The following is a 21295-nucleotide window of genomic DNA, read 5'->3' as shown; positions in this document are numbered from 1 at the left end:
CTACCTGTCAAGTATCAAAAGCGGCTTAAGAATGAGTTTTATGATCGATTGTATCTGCAATAATACACTATATTAAACATTTCTATTGAAAAACTAACAATAAAATACATTCCAAGTGTTTGAATATTCGACTATGTCATTAATGAACACCCACAATTTGGCTCACTGTGATAAACACTATTGAAACAATTCAACAATATTTAAACTGATTGTCTCTTTAACTAGGATTGAAACTTTAATTATCGATAATGCAAATATGGCTTAAAATCAAACTGTCAATTTTCAAATTGACAAGTTTAGAGTGAATATGCAAGTATTCAAAACACAATCTTCTAATTTTTATTTATAGCTTTCATTTCTGTCAAAACTGTCTTCTTAGCATGGCTCTTATAAAAGGCCTGAGGTCTTTGCCTATTTAAAGTACTTGTAGTTTGCCAATCATCATTCCAGCATGATTTACTTTTAAGGTAATTTATTTAAAAACTCAACTATTAATTTTTTATTTTCAAATTCAGCCTTGTATTTTCTCTCTACAATTTCAAATGAATTTCCAAGACTCTTTTTTCCCTTTGCCTTAAAAACAATGCACGCTTCTTCTTTTTTAAAATGCCCTTTGTCTGCACAAAACTTTAAAATGACAGTCTTTAAAAAATCTCTGATAAAATAAAAATAACCATCTTTCAAATGAATTTCACCCCACCCAACATCGGTCCATTCTTCATCCTCGAAATAGGCCAATTTGCACTTGGCAATAAAGTCACTGCCTGTTTCCTTTACGTTGTCTTTCTTCTCCTCAATCCTTTTATTCAAGTCCATTTTTAGAAAAGTTGATTCTTTCTTTACCTTGCTTGTTCCAGGCTCGGTGAAGATGTTTTTACTAAAGCAACTGGTTTTTTCTCTATCAAAAATACTGCTGTATGGTTTTATGCTTTCCTCACTTTTATTATTTATTCTATCCTTTCTACCTCTTTCAATATCGCCACTTGATTGACAGGTTGCACGATCGGTATTGATGGTATCTTGTTTGTTAATATCACATTCTTCATTTGACTTGATCTTCTTCACAGACTCATTTTCGGAGTGAAAACTCTCTTCAGTGCGTTCCTCAGCATTGAGAAAACTATCGTTATCTATCTTGCTTTCATTGCTGTTTTCTAGGCTATTCCCCTGTTGTTTAAGTGTTTCTGAATTGGCAGTGCTGTCTGGAACACTATTCAGCTGATCTTCTGACTCCTTAGCTCTACACTTTTCCTCTTTAATGTCCATGAGGACTATACGAAATCTCAAAAATAAACTCTTAAAATTGGAACAAAACCTGATCAAACGTTAATAAAATAAATCACTAATATGAACTATAAAAAGTATGCATTAAAGCCTGCTGTGAATGTGAAATTAAAACTGTTAGGATGGTGTTTACAAAATCATAAAAACTAACTAACCTATTAAAAGCTTTAAAAGGAGTGTGGCAAGCATTGCTAAATCAATAGGCATGGCAATTGCCAGATAAACTGTGCTGTCAATGTTAATTTGATTGAAAACATATCATAAATGTCAATATAACTAACATGTCCTTATTTTTAGCTCTACTTCAACAGTTAACTATCCTTCATTTTAATCTCCTTCGACAATCAAATTCTTATTTATTTTTAATTTTGCTGCCTTTGCTGGAACTTTCTAAGATTATTGTCTAGTGCTTTAATGTCACCGCTCAGTGTGATAATGTTTTCGAGATCGCTATCTACCTCTTTGAGTGTACTGATAAGAAAATCCATTCGCCTGTTTAAGTCATGAATTGTTTTGGCAGCTTCTGAAATGTCCCGACTTGTTTCCATTCTACTTTCGGCTAGCTTGGGTAGAAAAGAAAAACAAAAAAAATCTCCCAAGCCGGAGTCGAACCAGCGACCCGCTGATAACTACATCTTCTACAGTCAGCTGCTCTACCACTGAGCTATTGAGAGGTGATAGGAATCAGGAAAGAATATAATAATAAAATATATATTGTATTGGAAGTGGTATTAAAAGTAGGCCATAAAATTATGTAATTAAATAAATACTTTTGTACTTGGACTTACTTCCAACATAATATAAGTTTTTAACTAAAAGTAACACAGCTAATATTTTAATAAATTATATTCATTTCAGGGTCGTTCGACTTCTTTCTATTGTCCCCACTTCTATCTGCTTTTCCACTTCTTTTTGCTGTTCTTTATGCTTTTCTTTTTTATTATTTACAAATATTTTCATCAATAAATCTTTGCAGTAGTCCTTTAAAATTGTCTTTAAAGCTACATCAAAGAAACTTTTGCTTTCACACTCAATCCTGTCTTCCTTGTTTTCAATTTTATGCTTCATTGTTTGAACCCACTCAAAGAATGATCTTTTTATGCTTTCTTTGCTGTATGCACTAAGTCTTTTGTTGCAATATCGATAATTTTCAAAAAAATTTTTAACAGGGTTTTCAGCAGTTTTCAACCTCCTTCTTATGAATATTAATAGTATTTTGGGAATTGACACCATCTTGAAAATGTTGTTGTGCTCTAACTTCTTTATTGATCCAACTGGATCTGCCATAAAATTCTCAAATGTAAAGTATCTATCCAAGTACCTGAGCTTTCCTTTTGTACCTCTGAGATCAGTCCTATGTTCAATGTTTTGTTCTTCTTGATGCACATTTTCCCCATGTAATGTTTGTGAAGTGCTGCATTCCAAACAGAGATCTTCATCAAGCACTTGACTTCCTATTGGTTTGCTCTTATTTTCAAGCAAGGCGCTGTTTGTACTATCTTTGCTAGTCACCTGCTTGGTTTCATTTGGAGTATTCACTAGTGACTGTTCCTTTTCTTCCTCTTTTTCCTCAGGCATTGTTTTTATTAACTCCGCTACATTATCTACCTTCTTGTCACTCTGTGTCTTATCACATCCTCTCAATTTAAAATATTTTTGATCCATTTCAATACGTTCATCTGATTTGTTTTCTAATCCATAATAACATACTACAAACCCACTAAACGATAATAAAAATATTAATAGCATAGCAATCCATTTTCTATTGCGTCTTTTTTTGTTTTCTTCTGCTGATTTTCTAATATTTGCTAGAATACAGCATGTTCTTTTGCGCTTTTCATTTTCCATGGTATTAAAAATTAATTTTCTTATATAAAATGATTAAAAAATATTGACATAATGATATTTGCTTGAATGAACTACCAAAGTATCGACAAGCTCATGGAATATTAATAAATAGTCATGTATTTTAGATAAATACCCATTCTACAATCATCTTCCCACTTACCATAATAAAATAGCTTACTTTCAATACTCTCTAAATAAGTATGGTTTCTTACAATCAACCGTAGTTCAAGTTTAAATTTTTATAATCTCTTAATTTATTGAGATACACTGAAAATAAAAGCTTTTTCTCTGCTATCATGAATAAAATCAACAACACCAACAGCTCCTATCTTTCTAGCTGAAAATGGCATGAGTTCTCCAAGCTCTTGTCTAGACTCGATTTTAACAACTGGAATGCTCAGTTCCTCTGCTTTTTTCATTATGATTGTTTTATAGTCCTCAAAAAGATCTTCGGGAATAATAATAAGCTGCAAGGGTGCATTTTGATATAAGCATCTAACGACTTCGCTTGCCCCTATTTTGAGTGAATCGTGGTTTCTACAAACCTGGAGTACTTTTTTTAATGCAGATTGAACTGTAAGATCTTCCTGTAAAGATTCTACTAATTGAGACATAAGGGTGAAAAATTTTACTCTTGATAAAAATTTTCAAGCGAAAAGAGAGAAGCATAAGCGAAATCATGTTTGAAAATACATGTTGGATCCGTCTTTTGTTTTATTAGTGATTGATTGATAGTTGTTCATAGTCTTTGTGTCATTTTAATCCTAGCATTTAAATTACATATTCGACAACTCATTCAAGTAAAGTATAAATGAATAGCAATTAAAATGACAGCCACGATGCTGCATTTTCTTTATTTAATGTTCAAATATCCCTGTTTTAATTGTTTTTAATAACTATGGCACATACAAAGCTTAAGACATAAAAATTTGCATTTCAAGCTGTTACTTTAAATATCAAAGGCCTATTTCTCTTTATATTTTCATGCCCAGGGTGCCTTGTTATTCAATTTCATATTTGGGATCTTTCTACAAAGTCTTCTATATGCCTCATGGATGTGTGATGGGAGTAAAGCACCGTCATCATTCATTTCTTGTTGTATTTTCTTTGCTTCTTCTACCATCTCACCCACAAACACTTTTGACAATCCTGCTACTGCAATAATCATATTTGGATTCACTGCTTGTCCTATTATTGAGCTGATGTGCTTTTTAATGGCAGATTTGGGGAACTTCGATCTTTTAAATGTTTCATTTCTTTGTAGATCTGCTTCATTCATCTCTGAGATTGCTCTTTTTATCTCAGAATCATCCACTTGTTTGTAGAGTGATTCCTGTGAGAAAAGACTTTCTTCCAAAGATGAGTCACTTTCTAAATTCTCCCTTTTGTCTGTATCATCTCTCTTTTCTACCTCTTTTGGGCTTTCTTTTTCAATTAACTCCAGTTCATTTTTATCTGTTTCTTCTGAACTCATCTCAAGGCTAAAAATGGAAAAATGATGAAACACATACATTTATAAAATATGTACAGTAGGTTGAATCTTAAATTTATTTGATGATTAAATTGGGAATGTGTTATACATTAGTTAGAAGCCATTCAACACCGTTCTCTATGCTTTTATGATCATAAATAGTTGTGGAAAATGCTTTTATATTCTTTATATGATCAATTCTAGTGGCTATATCCTGTATATTAAAGCTAGGATTTAGGTCTATTTTATTAATCATTATACATATTGGGACATTAAGGTCTATAAGCTGATTCAGATACTCACTGCAGTCCCTACATCTGTACAATCTATAATAAACAATATGCCATCTGTTCTTTCAAAATAGTTAGACCAATACTCTCTAAAGCAGTATTGACCTCCAATGTCGACTATGTTTAGTTTATAATCCTTGTAGAGTATGCTATGAATCTTATAACCAAACGTTGGTGCTGAATCTAATCGTAGTTTAAAGTAAGAATTTATGATGGCTGTCTTTCCTGCATTGTCAAGTCCCATTACCAGTATTTTCAAATTTTTTTGTTTCTTTTTGATGTAATCTACAATCTTTTGAAATGTCATGTCCTTGGGTTGGGATTGAGAAAGAATAGTCAATGAGAAAACGAGTAGGCAAGCTTTCAATCAAAAATGGAAAATATACCTGTAGAAAGTAAACAACATTAGCTAATGTGCTTGATGAAAGTATAGTTGTGCTGCTACTAGTCCTTTTTATTCTAACTTACACACCGCCTGGATCTAGCTTATATGTAAATAAGCATAAAAGGAACAATTTTATTCTTTCATCTTCTCGTTTATGTAGTTTTTTAATGATTCACTTTTTTCTTTAATTGGCTTTTTTAACCCATGTTCTCACTCTCTGAGCAAGAGATTCAAGATTTAATTGATAAGCACAATGGGAAATGCATGAACAAAGAAAATACTCCAGAATATGATTTAAAAACTGTGGTTGAATGTGGATTGATGTTTTTATACGGTAAACAACATTTAAAAGGTGGTAAAGTAGTTCAGTGTGCAGAAAAACTCAATTTATACAAGAAACATAAGTGCAGAGAGGGTGACAAGAAGATATGTAAGCATTATAAATCTAGATTTTTGGATATTACTAACATCAATCCCCTTGAAAAGACACAAAATACTCTTAAAACATGTTGGACTGGTCATAATCTTGCAATTTTGACTGCCGATTTCACACTTCAAGGATATTTTAAAAGGGATTTGCTTTTTCAAAAGAAATTCCCACCTGCGAGTTCGATAATTGCAGGAGCAGATAAAATCTGTGTTGGTTTATTTTCTAGGGGAAGTTGTTTATTTTGATCCAATTAGTCAAAATGAAATTATTAGGCCCTGTCATACTGATACTGTCACATCTTTATATCATGAAAACGGCCATCTTCTTTCCTCTTCCCTTGATGGTACAATATTTTATAGAAAAAGAATTGAGATTTCTGATTCTGGGGTGCTAGACGTTAGAGCTGTTTCAGATGATAAGTTTGTGTGTAGTTGTGCTGATAATAATATCGTGCTTTATAATTCAGGCAATATTACTTCGTTCGTTGGACACACTAGTAGAATTAAGTCCCTCACTTATAATAAATTTGGAATATCAACCTCGAAAGACCGGAGAAGTCGGGTTTTTATTTAAAGAAAGTATGTTTGAGATAGAGAATTTGGGTGCATCATTACATAGGAGATTTACAACATATCAGTTTTTTGGGCATGGTCTTTCTGGGGTGTTTTTGTACGATGTAAATCAAAGACAAAAAATATGGTCTACGGGTGACGTAAGTCTGAGTTTAGACGTTAAGGAACATGTGCTTGTACATTCTAGTGAAAAACATTTAAAAATGACAGATGTTCGATCAAATGATACGATGAAGATTCCTCTGAATGTTAATATCACTGATCTGAGTTTTTCAGGTTCAGGAGACATGCTTTTAGTATGCACTGATCAGTTCCCGTTGATTGTTGATCTAAGACATATTTGAAATTTAAACATATAAATTAAATACAATAGAATTTATTATTATCTCACTGTCACGTGTCCGTACTTAATTTTATTTACTAATTACATGAATAAGAAGCAAGCTCTTTATATTTACTGGTGATATTCTAGAAATACTATTTGTCTCATTTAGATTGAAAGTGGAAAGGATTCGCCGTTAAGACTTAATATAATATATGTGTAAATCCTAAAATTTATCTCGCATTTTGTCGTCAATTTAACTGCAGTTAGATTGGCCAATATATTTTAATATTTTATAATTGATAAGTTAGACAATAGTGATTCGATTTTATTAAATTTTATGTCCAGTTTTATTCTTTACTAACAAAATTTTTCAACAAAACTCCCCCAATGGCAATTCCCAAGATGAAAGGGCAGAGTATAGGCAATTAAGAGATACAATTTATACTTTCTTCTACTATTCAAATAAGCCGGTGATAGCAAATGAAGTTATGTTACAGTTTAAAAACTGTAAAAAGGCTACAGTCCAGAAAATACTGGATGACTTGGTATCTAAAGGGAAGATCTTTATGAGAACAATAGGAAAATCAAAAGTATATTGTCTTACACAAGACATGACATTTGAGATTGATGAAAGCATTTACACAGATGAAATTGATACGAAACAGGATCAGACCATAGATGACAAGATTTTGAGATATCTGAAGTGGAACTATGAAAGGCATGTGGCAGAGCTAATTAAACTCAAAGAAGAATGCAAGAAGCTAGATCAGGTTCTAAATGGATATGAGAACCAACTGAGTATTGATGAATTAAAAAGAGCTATTGAGAAAATGAAAGCTATTGTTAAGGAATACAAAGGCAAGGGAAAACAGGAATGTGTAAGTTATGAAGAATTTAATAAGAAAAAGAAGGTATGTTTAAATATTAAAAAAGAATTAATGAAGAGAACACAAATATACAAAAACATTATCGATACAATATGCGAGGGATGTGGAATCAAAAAGAAGGATTTCCTAAGGGATGTTGGAATAGAAGAATAATGAAGAAATTTAAAAGAGTATACTATTTATATTTTATAATACATAAACATATTTAAACGTATTGATCTCAATAACTGTTAATGGAGAGGCATACAAATTTAGTAATATTAAATATCTCCTTAAAACTAAATAAAATCCTTCATCATTGACAACTATGATTTGGTAATCGTGGTTGAGAAACACGTCAAATAAGTCGATTTAATTTGAGATTTTCACAGTTTTATACTCAAATTCCACTAAGTAAATAAATGCCGTTTTTAATTAGTTTTATGTCTCTAAAAATTAAGTTTTGCGTTGATATGACTATTTAATTGGCTATTGATTAATATTGAAAATGTATATGAAAATGTGGTTTATTCAATTTGATGCTAAGGGCATTTGATTGTGCCATCTGGAAAATATAATGCTGGTGAATGCTGCACCTATTAACGATGCATTTTCATGGTAGTAAATACCTATAAGTCGTTTGGGCTTTGGTAAGATGTTTTTGTTACATTTTGATAGCTCTTTTCTCAATAATATATTATCATACCCCATTCCTAAAATAGTGCCATTTGTAATCAATGAAAACTCATCATTGTTCTGTGCTGCAGCTAAGATCATTGGTGCCAATATTTTGTATGTTCTTTTCTTAAAATCTTTAAACACTTCGCATATTGTTCTTTCAAATAATGTTATATTTTCTCTATTTACATCACTATTTGATACTTTCTTGTAAATATCATATAGTTTAAATGTATCTAAACTATCGATCTCTGACTCTTCAAATACTTCGAGTTCTTTAATTCTTTCTTTAATAATTGCTTCGAGTTTCATCCCTGCCGTTAACACTTCGAGCTTTCGATATTCTGATTTTGTTTGTTCATCAACAAAGAACTTTTTTGAACACTCATCAATATTAAAAATATTATCAATATCAAATGCTGCCCATTCAGTATTTACAAGCATCACCTTATCATTTTTCTTTATCAAATATCCTGCGTTCGTGCCTGTTCCAATAATCATGCCTATCGGATTTTTTAGATTCAAGGCAAATCCGGTCATCAATGTTGCAATTACATCATTCAATACACAGTTTGCCTTTATTTTTATTTTTTCCGAATTTAAACTTTTATTCAGATCTTCAACAATGTTATTACTATTTAGTCCCTCAGGTGAAAACCACCAATGTTTTTTACATGCTACAAATTCAGCTGAGGAAAGAGATGTTTGCTTTATCGTAAATGAAAATGATAGAGCTGCTGTTTCGGGAACCTGAATGCTTGGTGCTTCATTTTTTAACTCATTTAAGAATTCATTTGTTTTTTTGGCCACCCAATTGTTCCAGGAATATTTACTCAAAGGTTCAATGTTATTTTCTACTGCAAAGTCTAATCTTTTATTTTTAATAACATCAAATTCAGGATTTATGTTGTCTTTTTTATAGATACATTTTATGAGAGATATTTTTAGTGATGATCCACCCAAATCAATTACCAGAACGGTTATATCCATATTGTTTTTAATTTGGCTTCTAAACTTGTTGACCTCCTTAATATCAATCATTGAATCCTCAAAATTTTCAAATTCAGGTCTTTCTTGCTCATATATAATCAATGAAAGATATCTATCGTACATAATTTTTTGATCTTCTAATGATAACATTGGGAAATAGGAATGTCGTTTTCTTCTAACAATATATAAACAGCGGCATAGTATTGAAATATAAAAAATAAGCTTCATGTGTGGGATAGGTAAAATTAGACTATAAATATGTTTAATTATTTTTTTAATTTAAAATACTATGGATGTTTGTTTGTTTTTAATTAAAAACAAACAATTACTATTGTTCAAAAAAGTATGTGCTTAATGTAGTTAATAATAATCAATTATCAAGCTTTCCGCAATGTTACTTAATCATGAATTGTTGGTTTCGTAAGCTATGAATCATGGAGTCGTATCAATCTCCAGCTAACAATCACAAGACTTTACATATCCATGTAGATTAACCACACAACCACAATGTATCTTAATAAATATCAAGAAGCTGTTGTTAAATTGCGATTTTTAATTAATGTACAGAATGGAATTCGATATTTTTAATAGTATCACTGATATGTGAGTAACATGTCATCATTCCTGTTTCAATATAATAATCCAAAGTTTCCCTAGAACTCTGTGTTTATATTGTTTAAACTTTTAAGTGGAAAGGAAATATTTGTAGAGACGCATAGAACAAAATAGCTTTTATCTGGCATGAAATTTAAGCTAAACTAGAAAACTTAGGATATTGAAAGGAAAGATCAAATAGATTCAATGATTGAAACGAGATTGCTTATGTTTAGATCGTATTGGAATTCTATAGGATTGAGATTTCTAATGAAGAAGTATCAGGAATCTTCAACTTTAATATTTATGATGAAATTGGTTTGACCCTTATAATTAAATTCCACTTTGATCGTTTCATAGCTTGAAATAAGTTGAGTATTTTCTTATTATATGGTGTAATTTTTCTCTTAAGTAAAAAAGGTAATTTGCATTTCTTCGCTTCAAATCATTCTCTTATAAAACAAGTCTATTGGAAATGCAGGGGTGTTTAAAATTAGCACCTAAAAGTTTACCCCATATTTAAGACTAGATATGCCAAAAAGCCAATAATTTTTGTCCATATGTATGAAAAGATGAAATCTTAATGGCCACTAAAAATTTTCAAGTCCTGGATTCCTCTAGTCATTTTTATTTTGCTAGAAAAGTGGTTGTAATGAATAAAAGTCCATTAGAACGATGCATATCGGCCTCTTGCATAGCAAACACATTCCAGTACATAGTAAAAAATCAACTACTTATCTGTAAGGTCTTGGGTTTTATTTTTATATTTAATTATAAATTCATTATTTTATTGTGCTCGAAACATTTTATTGCCTACTAGTAAGTTATACAGTGATGTGATAAAATTGCGTAAATGTTCTCCGGGAGTTAATGAATTTAGTCTTATAATTGATAAAATCAGTATCGAATGATATTCATAATTTTTAATGGTTGAATCACAAATTTGAATATGTATTTTAACCTTGGAGTACAAATTTTTGTTAATATATCTCCCCTGACTAATTTTAATAAATATTATTGGCTGCAAAATGTCTATTACGTGGTTAATTTGAGTCGATGTGTTAAATAAAAATTTTTATAAATTGTTTTTATGAGCATATGCTTTCATATACAATTTCAACCAACTTTGTATGATATATACAGAAGATCGAAGAAGTATGATTATAGGATCGTACAGACTTTACTTTTAAATTTTACAAGCAATGCCATGCGTTTTTAAAATCTTTTTAAGCATTTCTTCATCTTTATTTGATGCTCTTGTTTTTATTAAGGTACGGAATATGAAATGGCCGAAATATAATCATACATCACCAACCACAACTATTCCCGCCAATGAGACATAAAAATACTTCGGATGTGCCATGGTTTCTATACAGCGCACCGTATCATGCCTGTTCTAGAGAATTCAAAGCATTCTGGGTGTGCACCTTAGAAGCCCAGCCGCCTTTAGTCCTCTGAATAGCTTGCAGAATGATTATATTGTCTAGGTGATACCACTCAATCTTTTGTCTTCTATAGTTTACCACAGGATACTTGCCTATTGGGCTTTTTATCCAACGCCACACACTCATATGGAATTCTTGCTTCACAACGTTGAATTTTTAGAGAAGTAAGCCAAGTTTATTGAAGAGCTGATGTCTATATAGCACCAAAAACAAAATCTGACTAAGTTGCAGATGTGACATCATGCACAATTCTTTGATCTCTGTTAACTAATGGTCCCTTGTTTGTAACTCACTTTATTTGATGTGCATATGATTCTTTTGATCCTCATTGGGATGTCTTGATATGAAGTGAATTTTTATCAAAAACATTCCAAAGAATGTGCTTGGGCAAGTATAAAACACTCAAGATTTTGGACCCAATGGTGAACCGCTCTGCTTTATCTCGGATTTTAAACAACTTAAAAAGTTTTGTGAGTAGTGCCTTGAAATCATATCGTGGACCTTGTGATTTAAACACTTAAGATTTAAGGTTAAATTTCCAACCTTCCTTTTACTCTTTCCGTTATCCAGCATTAAATGTGAATGCTGATCAAAAGTAAATGGGCGGGCCATTGGCTAAATACTTGCGGGGACTGTTAGAAGTAAGATTATGCAACATTTGTAAAGTAGTGTCACTGAAAATTGCATTTAGTCTAGACACTCATATCGACAGAGGAAATTTGGCAAGAAAATTACTTTTGAAACATGTGACTGGAAATATGGACTAACTCAACACTTCAAAATATGGGCACACGGAGTCTCGTTTTGAGATACAAGTTTGTATATGTATGCCAAAGCATAGCTCATATGGAAGACTTGTCAACACAATCTCTTGTGACTGAATCGCAGTTAATAAATGTGCTGAACTTAAAATATCTTAGAGTTTCGGAGTTTAGACAATCAAGGCATATCGCGATTTGAAAAGGTACTAGTTGCCACTATGTAATTGAGCTGGATAGAACATTTATGCCACTAAGGATCAGCAAAGGTTGTTTGTTATTGCAATGCGAGAACCGTTATGTAAGTCAAGTAATCGCCACCATATATTGTCTCCATATGCGCATATTGATCTGAATTGTTGTTGTAGACGATACTTGCTATTTACTTGACTGCAAAAGAACGAATTTCTAAACCACGACTGAAAGTTTGTCGACAGTCTAAATGTATTAAAAACCCCATTGAAGCGAAGTTTGCAGTCATTTAATTTTGCATGCTCATTGCGTAATAGTACATAAAACATGGTATAAAAGGTGAGCTTCTACTTTATTGATCTATTTGACCCATCGTATTTCAAAATAGAAAATGCAATTTGTTTGATTTTTACCTTCAGCACGATAAACGCATTTAAGTGAGTTGGATTGTCGAAAAAGTAAACACACAAACAAAACCTATATAATTTTATACTATAAATGCCATTTTTCAGGCTATCAAATCACACCATTAATCATTATAGACTATGCATGCTTGGATCATTAAAATAATAGAACATTATAAAGCTATTGGCTTGATCAAAAAAATTTCAAAGAGCAATTAAGCAATAAATATAGTAGAATAAAAGCTTACCTATATTTCCCATTCAATCAAAAAAGCATTATAATCGTAGGAGTTATTCTAAACACCGGAAATGTATAAATAAATTAAAAAATTTGATGAATAGTTTATTAATAAAAATGTAAAAATTATAATACATGCTTTTTAAATACGATAGTTGATAAGATTTTTTAATATCACTACTCAATTTGCTTTTGTACCATTCAGAACCAATTCGTGAGCATATTATTTGTGTCTGGATGATAAATTGAATAGATAATTGATATTTAGCTCGAGAAGGTACATTCACATATCAAATACGTGGTTGCGTTGAAGGATTATCTAAAAGATAATAAGAAAAATGCGCTAGATGGTTATTAGCTGCTCCCGGACACAAATATGAAATATGACGCCATAGCCTATTTTGAAGATTCTTCAATTGACGAGCAACCTTCGATTCGCCATTGTAATGCTTGCAATGGCTCGTTGAGTGTTTTATAGCAATGAATTCTTTCATGCAGGTAACATCTATTATCTTTTATAAATATTGTGGGCATTGAATAACTTATTCGCAAATAGCATCATTTCGTTTCGGTAAGATAGGGTTTTATAGATCAAAATCAAGCAAAACATACAATAATGCCTGTTTTAAAACGAAACTGGAATGGCTAAAAACACACATGTATTTAAAATAGGACAGTAATAAAACTTAAAGCTCATTGATATACAAATATACAAAGCCAAAAATACTTCAAATATCATATGTACGCAATTTAGATATATCTATAGATACAACAAAGTCCATAGATAAACATATTTTCATAAATAATATTAATACTGCTATTTTAATTGTCATTTGATTTCGAAACGACAATTCTGGATTATTCAATGATTCTTACTATTTAATATCTGATTGGCATGACTGCCAATGAAGATTTTATTTTATTAACAAAGATTGCAAAGTGTTCACAAATCAAACAATGGAATAAGTATTTAAAATAAATGTGAATCTCCTTTATCAATATTAATTCGAGTCAATTGACTTTATTTTAAAAATATTTATAATATAAAAGTTATAAAGTTTGCTAAGAGTTCTAGAATGGAGTATCGGCCATTATAATACATAATTACCATGATTATATGATGCTTGTATTTATGAAATAAATTGATTTCATTGCTTGACTTCAAATAATCATCATGGTTTGCCAATATGCTTGTATTTGGGGGAAGTTTTTAGTTTTCTAAGGATTCTTTATGATCAATTTTGTTATGTGATTATTTGTTTGAATGATTGAATATTAAGTGTTGAATTAATAAATAATTTATATTGTAAACATACTATATATAATATTTAGATTTTCAAAACATTGAATAGTTAGGCTTTTGTAAAAAGCATTTGATTTGTTTTACTAAAAATTTTAACCACAACAAAAAAGGTACATCAAGCAAAAGTTGACAAAAATTTTTGCCATTTTAGATCTTGTAATTAGCAAGCCCAAATGGCCGGTTAACATGTGAATAAATCCATCAGTGATTTATCAGATTAAACAATGGATTAGAAAGTTGAATTCGCTGATGCTAAAACTGTCGGATGAATTTTTATACTCAAATACTTTGAGAAATCAGAAATATATTGCATAAACTTGTCAATCAATACACCTTAAACCTATGTCTATGGAGTATCACGAGTTAGCACGTTATAAAACTTTCAGAAAATAAAATATATAGATTTCTGCGCGTATAAATAAAATCCGAGAAATTATGCTTGCAGAAAAAATAGAAGCATACATTATTATTCTAATATAATCTATGATGTAGATAGATTTAATACTGTCATTGCTGTGCAAAATATATTAACTACAAATGTAAAAACTGGCATTTCGAGTTGAATAGCACAAACATATTCTTGCGATGAACATTTGTATGTGAATTTGTAAAGAATTTTGTTCATTAAATATTTTTATAAGAACTTGCTGTGGTTGTTATTTTAGGAGTTAACGTTTAAATGCTTAATCTAAAAAATATCAATTTACGAAAAGTTGTGAGTATCCCGTAAATTTAATCAATTAAGATCATATTTTCTTGTTTATTAATTTATATTTAGCCACATCATTTCCCCTAATCTATCTTTTTTAATGATATCTCTCATTAAATCTGTTGTAAAATTTTTACACAATTTCATCACAAGAACATCACTTAGTATGATCGGTAACAACATGCATGCATAAATCATTTTGTAGACAGTGCTGGGATTTTTTAAGTATATTTTTTCATAAGGATTCTGAATCTTCATGTGGTTTTAAGATGTATAAACAATTTTTAAGTCATTAAGATTTCCCCTTTTATAAAATCTGTATATAATGACGCCATGTTTTTTATGCTACAATTTGTATTTCCTTGATCTGTTTAGAGATAGGCTTTTATATCTCTTATCAATTTTATATTTTTGTAAAAAATTCTATCAATAGTAAATGTGGGTGGGCCTTTATACGAGTAAGACACAGGATTATCTCATGTGACAACCAATATCACCGTTGTTTAGAAATTATTTGTGCATACTTATGGTCAGTACTCATGATAGCAAAATTGAAATAAATAAGATAAAATTGTTGATTCGAATGTGAATCCAGAAAATAGACACAATCGTACCTTTATTTTTCAATATCAAAAAGTTATTGGTCCTGGAGATCTAGACCTTATGTTTCTTAGTATTAATTAATTTCGAAAGTACATGATTAATAGTTATTGATCAATGAAACATTATTTTAGAGATGATAAACATTAAAAATCATTTTTATATTTAGAAACGGATTTGATTAGATTGATGAAGTTGGCATATCGAGACAAGTTCTGCTCTCATATATATTATATCTCATCACAAATATACACTTATCTTTAACCTGGGTGCTTGTTCACTTACTAATTCAAATATTGAATGGTGGTACTGCGTAGATATAGACAAAAAGACGTTACTTCTTGTTATCCAAAAAAATAATATCCTTGGGTGACAATATATTTTATATTGAACGGCACTGTTTATAAATATCTGTAATATTTACTTTGAATGTTGAATGTTTCGAAATCAGGAGGTAAACTCAAAGCATGATGCCTTTCCACATTTCCAATAAAATGAACATGGAATACAATTTTAGGACTTTATTAATTGTATTCTACAAAGATTAAACAAATTAGATTATATTACCCAGCAGCAATACCATATGATATATTAGAAGTAACGATTTTAATTCTTGACTAAAAGAAAATGAGTAATTTTGAATACAAGAGTCTGGCAGATTACCCATTTCAATATACTGTTAGATAAAGAAAACTCCATATAATATATGCCATGTTCCTCAGATATAATGGAAAAGATACAGCAAATGAACTTTGTCAATTCTGAATCAATAGCCACCATACATATAAATATAAAGAGTATACATTTTGAAGGATTAAGACCATTTTTGCTTCGTATCTTTATGTTATAACTTTCTGATCAAAAGACAAACCTATGGCATAATGGTCTGACAGAGATGAAAGTTATTGAGGCATTAAAATTAGTTACAGTTATATTTTGCTGTGGATTCAATTGGGTTTAAATCTATTTGTCAGATAGATGAAAATTGTTTTGTTCACAAGGTTCAAAGCCATTGTAAAAACAATCCATATCTAGTTTTATATTTCTAGATACTCTGCCTGCAGAATAGTACAATTGTGCAGACATCTTATATTCGTCTAAGCTGAGTATGCTATTCTGGCATTATAACCCATTATGATATTATGTCAATACATGAAGATATAATCTGAATTTAGGCTTCGAGATGTGAGTGTAACATCTGAGTGTTAGTACACCGTAAATTTTTGAATTGATGTTTAAGACTGACAAGAACACCCTATGTTTTTATCACACCAAAACATTAATAAATAGGTGGAATATGATGATTTTGTCTTTCATTTGTTATTTACGTATGTTCATTGGCGATATATACCACATTCAATAAATTATACAATGGATGTATAACATGTCTCATATTATTTTATAAATTTAACTGTTTGAATCGTTCTTTTCATTTCTTGTGGTGTAAACATATACATGTGTACTTAAAAAATAACACCACATTCCAAGTAACGTTAACAACAGCAATATGAAAATATAACCATGTTAATTAGCCTGCATTTTACTAGAAATTATCCATTTATAACTTATGATATCATAAGCGATTATAGTTAAATGATGTGATGATAAAACAACACCAAATAATCTTGATTTTTATTAACATTTAACATCATATATAGAAACTTCAATTAAGTATCTAAATGGGATGCAAATAACCTCCTAAAAAAATACAGTAATAAAAGATTAAAAATTAAATCATAGCTGCTTTAATTTATTGAAATTTAATTGCATCAAATTTATATCAAGTTAATTATAGATTGAAATTTTTATAAATTCTATTGTGCAACCAACATATTTAATATGTTAATTTGGATGATGATCTCGAGAGACCACGATGATAATAAAGAATACTCAATATGATATGTTGTCTTGATATCTTTATTTATTTGTTATACTGTATCTAATGTATCATATAGAATATAATTACTTAAAAATATAAAGTTATAACGAAATATTTAAAATCAGATGAATGAGAGTGTATATTTTATTTTTTAACTTTTACTTGATATTTAAAAGAGCAAAGGTTTTAATCTGCATCTTGGCATGAATTTTTGCTCAATCAATACTTGTAAATTTCACAAGCTTCGATAATTACACATATTAAGTTTGTTGAAGCCACACATACATCAGATGAAGATTTTTGGAATGAATATGAAAAGAAAGCTCTCCACAATATTTTTATCATATAATTTTACCTTAATGCTTATAAGTGGTTTTTAGAAATAAATAATCTGAGCTTATCTCATAAAATAAAAGAGCTAAATCTCTGAACAACCATTGCATATACTTAAAATGGGCTTTTAATAAAAATCTAGCATTCATCTCTATAATAAGAGACGGTGACTCAACAGCATTTTCATATTTCTTCCTGTTTATTCTATCTCCATCAAGATGCTTGAGGTTGGATTTTATAAAAGCTTCTAATAAGAGAATTGGCATATAAAATATTTTAATAAATATGTGCAATGCTATCACATCAAAATTTGCAGTAATTTCATGAATATTTTCCACGATGACGACATGGAAATGCTGCACTTAAATTTAAAACTACTCTTATGGAAGTACATGAACGTAAAATCTTTCAATCTGTATAGGTATTTTCATTTCTTTAGTGTCTTTGATGTGGTTTTATGACAAGATAAATGGATGAGGCTGTCTTTTCCAGGAGCTTAATGTTAGGGGTTTTCATTTAGTCTCATTGTTCAAAATACTTATTATTTTTGAATAAATTAAAGCTTAGAACAAACCATCATGTATAATTTTGGATCTTATAAATTTTTATTTCTAGGCTAAAAGTCCGATTGAAAATTTTTTAATATAGCCCAACTTGTCTTATTTGCTATTATATTTATTATTTTTAAATAGCTTGATTTTTGATAAAAGCCGTTCTGCTTTTACTCTTTTTAAAGTATTTTATTTATTATAAATAGATGCGTGTATTTGGCGTGGGCATCTGCATTTTAGAGGTTTTTAAATTTTTTTTATTTTATAGAATCCCCAGCACTTTACAGTGATAAGACATTGTCTCAAATTGTGTGTTTGAAAGATTGGTTTTAATTTGATTGCAAAGTATATTATTGTTTTCCAACAATATATATCATTTATTTGAATCAGCATATTTACTCTTATGAGTGTGTGATATTTTGTGGAATTTATTTGACTAATATAGATTATTTATTATATTACACACATTTCTCAAAATTAAAAAACGAAAGGGATTGATATTAAAATATTAAATATAAAAAGGATTGAATTCCCAAAACATTTAATTTCAAGTATTTTCGCAAACAATCCCCATGTGTTAATCAATCATATATTATATTGTCGCTGGGCTCTATGTAGTATTCATAACAACATGAGTATTGGCAAAATTCTATATAAGATTGTTAAAAATGGAACTCAAAAGTATCTATACTTTTGAGTATGCTCAAATACATCTTTCCCATTATTTTAATACTGATCTAAATTCAAGGTGAAGAAGATTTGGTGTGCCCTTTATCAACTAGCTAATAACACGCACAAACTAGAAAAACTATAAAAATTTTATTGTTGGTGCCACTTCCCTTAATATCCACAACATGCTAGCTTTATATTTTTAAATCTTCACAATATAACTTCTAAGAAGAAACGGAGATTTTAAAATCCAAAAGGATTGATTACAAGATCATCAGTTTTAAACCAATGTTTTCAATTTTTAATTTATATACAATGATTTATAAATTGCCAAAAGTTTTTTTAGTTTTAAACAAAACACCTCCACATATTAGACCAAATGCAGGCATTCACTCACATACTACGAAACTCCGGTTTTTGTTTTCTATTTATTCCTTATTAAGCATAACCAACATTGTATTTCATTGGATTGTTTCATAAGTTTGAATATGTGTGGTTTACAAAGATACAAATTACATATTTGTCAAAATGCAATTTAAATAATACACAAAAGCAATGTTTTGATTTATATGGCTGCAAAGAAAGAAAACCACATACAAGTTAATTAAATTATTTATGAAATATGTCAATCTTAGATTGATATTAAAAGTACTATCAAAAAAATCGAAGGGCCAGATTTTCAATTTCTCTTAAAAATTTATCGATTGTCATGCCAATTAACTATATACTCTTGCGTATATATTCTAAAACCCTTAACATTGAGAAGAACATGTATTAAGTAAAGGTTTATTGGCATACTCAATTTATTATTAAGAAAATATGATGGATCATTAAAAGAATTCAAATATAAGATTTGGTACCATCAGATTATACCACAGAGCATTGTTATACAATTTAATAATGCAATGATCAATTCATAAACCTATTGGCATTGCATTTGCAACTCCGAACAATATGACGGGGCACTATGTCTTTAAGATTTAATTATATTTTGCTGGTATAAATGAATCATCGTGCGTTTAAAGCTTTTAATGACAAATAAAATGCCTATAAAAATAAACACCTCATCAATATATGATCATATAATTAAAAATTGCCCTATTTGATAGACTTTAATGGCTTTAAAAATCACTAGAAAGTGATTTGTTTTAATTAGTATTTACAATCATGATTTCTCATGATAAAATGATGAGTGTTTGTTTGTAAAATTGGATATGATCGTTTTTTTTGCAATAAACAAGAGAAGTCGAAGGCCTTCTAATTAGCACATGCAGATTTTTCTTAAATAAAGGCTAAAACTGCACGCTTTATATTTCATCTCAAGAAAGCACTTTCCAAAGAATATTAATAAGGAAGCTGTTTTTACTTACCATCGAATTGCCCAACTTTGAGCCACAATCGTGTAGTTATTAATCTAATTACGAATAAAAAAGGGAGTTAGTCCCTCTAATATGACGGCAAATACAATTTTTAAGGAGTTTGAACTAACCATATGATCAAATTGATGTCTTCTATAATTTCGAATATATCAATCCTGCATAGTACCATTAAATATATTTATCTGGTCTTAAAAACAAAGACAATTTTATTTTGGAAGATAATTGAAAATTTTAAGGAGAAAGTATACTGATCATCGCAGTTTTTCATATGAACCGGAACATACATGAATGTATGTTGATTTAAAATTAAGAACTATACGGCTGAGATTAAGTAAAAAGTTAACGAAAGCAAAAAATATATCGTAAGATGCCAAGATGCTACGAACTTTCAAGTGTTATTTAAAGAAAGCTCAACGCTACATTAGAATAAAAAATGGTCACTATCCTGGTAGATTTATGAAACATCAACTTTTTACGTTTTTAATATTATATTTTATTAAATCGCCATCTGTTTTAATGATATAATGTAGTAACGTCATGTCTGACAATTTACCACTAAAAATTAAAAATAGCGCGATTCCTTTTTTTGGAAGAATGTGCCTATCGGTTTAATAGTTTGGTATTTTCAAATCATTTAAAAGTGAAAATTTTTAATTCCTGTTCAAAAACAAAGCATAAGTTTTTAGAAGAGTACTTGCTTAGATATAATAATTTCATACTAGACAAGGCACATCATAAACATTCTTTGTATTTAAAGGACCTATTATATCAATAAACAGTATGAAAATTTCTAAATTTATATAAATCAATACATCAATTTATAGATGTTTGAAATAATAATTATCCTCTATTTTTGGAAATTTTAACTTGATAATTCACACGAGTTTTATCATTCAATATTTTGAACTTCAACATTCAATTAAAATACTTTTCAATGTAACTATGTATAGAGCATGTCCTAATTAATAGATTAATGACTATTGCTTTTTTATTTTTATAACACATTGTTAATACAATTCACATCCGATAGAGTATTTTTATTTTCATCATACAGTACAACATTGTAAACTTAATAAAATTATTAGAAGAGAACAATTAATAT

At 29.7% G+C, this 21295-nt stretch overlaps 10 protein-coding genes and 1 non-coding gene across 11 annotated transcripts; 3 read left to right on the top strand and 8 right to left on the bottom strand.

Annotated features, from left to right (window-relative positions):
- Positions 1 to 462: 462 nt before the first annotated feature.
- Positions 463 to 1266, bottom strand: VICG_01209 (uncharacterized protein; the record flags this gene model as incomplete). Its single annotated transcript, XM_007604593.1, has 1 exon — positions 463 to 1266. The coding sequence occupies one exon, from the start codon at positions 1264 to 1266 to the stop codon at positions 463 to 465; it is 804 nt and encodes a 267-aa protein (XP_007604655.1).
- A 609-nt stretch (positions 1267 to 1875) lies between these two features.
- VICG_02269 lies at positions 1876 to 1958 on the bottom strand. Its single transcript has one exon. It is a non-coding gene; the product is annotated as a tRNA-Tyr (tRNA).
- Positions 1959 to 2133: 175 nt separating this feature from the next.
- On the bottom strand, positions 2134 to 3132 carry VICG_01208 (uncharacterized protein; the record flags this gene model as incomplete). Its single annotated transcript, XM_007604592.1, has 1 exon — positions 2134 to 3132. The coding sequence occupies one exon, from the start codon at positions 3130 to 3132 to the stop codon at positions 2134 to 2136; it is 999 nt and encodes a 332-aa protein (XP_007604654.1).
- A 254-nt stretch (positions 3133 to 3386) lies between these two features.
- On the bottom strand, positions 3387 to 3746 carry VICG_01207 (uncharacterized protein; the record flags this gene model as incomplete). The annotated part of the gene is made up of 1 exon (XM_007604591.1): positions 3387 to 3746. The coding sequence occupies one exon, from the start codon at positions 3744 to 3746 to the stop codon at positions 3387 to 3389; it is 360 nt and encodes a 119-aa protein (XP_007604653.1).
- A 368-nt stretch (positions 3747 to 4114) lies between these two features.
- VICG_01206 (uncharacterized protein) lies at positions 4115 to 4606 on the bottom strand (the record flags this gene model as incomplete). The annotated part of the gene is made up of 1 exon (XM_007604590.1): positions 4115 to 4606. The coding sequence occupies one exon, from the start codon at positions 4604 to 4606 to the stop codon at positions 4115 to 4117; it is 492 nt and encodes a 163-aa protein (XP_007604652.1).
- A 288-nt stretch (positions 4607 to 4894) lies between these two features.
- VICG_01205 (small GTP-binding protein domain protein) lies at positions 4895 to 5200 on the bottom strand (the record flags this gene model as incomplete). Its single annotated transcript, XM_007604589.1, has 1 exon — positions 4895 to 5200. One exon carries the CDS (start codon positions 5198 to 5200, stop codon positions 4895 to 4897), a length of 306 nt encoding a protein of 101 aa, XP_007604651.1.
- A 282-nt stretch (positions 5201 to 5482) lies between these two features.
- VICG_01204 (uncharacterized protein) lies at positions 5483 to 5953 on the top strand (the record flags this gene model as incomplete). The annotated part of the gene is made up of 1 exon (XM_007604588.1): positions 5483 to 5953. The coding sequence occupies one exon, from the start codon at positions 5483 to 5485 to the stop codon at positions 5951 to 5953; it is 471 nt and encodes a 156-aa protein (XP_007604650.1).
- Positions 5954 to 6120: 167 nt separating this feature from the next.
- Positions 6121 to 6624, top strand: VICG_01203 (uncharacterized protein; the record flags this gene model as incomplete). The annotated part of the gene is made up of 1 exon (XM_007604587.1): positions 6121 to 6624. One exon carries the CDS (start codon positions 6121 to 6123, stop codon positions 6622 to 6624), a length of 504 nt encoding a protein of 167 aa, XP_007604649.1.
- A 469-nt stretch (positions 6625 to 7093) lies between these two features.
- Positions 7094 to 7645, top strand: VICG_01202 (uncharacterized protein; the record flags this gene model as incomplete). Its single annotated transcript, XM_007604586.1, has 1 exon — positions 7094 to 7645. One exon carries the CDS (start codon positions 7094 to 7096, stop codon positions 7643 to 7645), a length of 552 nt encoding a protein of 183 aa, XP_007604648.1.
- A 357-nt stretch (positions 7646 to 8002) lies between these two features.
- Positions 8003 to 9367, bottom strand: VICG_01201 (uncharacterized protein; the record flags this gene model as incomplete). Its single annotated transcript, XM_007604585.1, has 1 exon — positions 8003 to 9367. One exon carries the CDS (start codon positions 9365 to 9367, stop codon positions 8003 to 8005), a length of 1365 nt encoding a protein of 454 aa, XP_007604647.1.
- An 8250-nt stretch (positions 9368 to 17617) lies between these two features.
- Positions 17618 to 17956, bottom strand: VICG_01200 (uncharacterized protein; the record flags this gene model as incomplete). The annotated part of the gene is made up of 1 exon (XM_007604584.1): positions 17618 to 17956. A coding segment is annotated over one exon (339 nt), but the record flags the coding sequence as incomplete, so codon positions are not given.
- Positions 17957 to 21295: the final 3339 nt, after the last annotated feature.

This window comes from Vittaforma corneae, assembly GCF_000231115.1.
Source record: "Vittaforma corneae ATCC 50505 unplaced genomic scaffold supercont1.10, whole genome shotgun sequence".
In the NCBI taxonomy this organism is placed as follows: domain Eukaryota; kingdom Fungi; phylum Microsporidia; family Nosematidae; genus Vittaforma; species Vittaforma corneae.
Note: the sequence above shows the minus strand (reverse complement) of the source record. Positions and strands in the feature narration are given on the sequence as shown.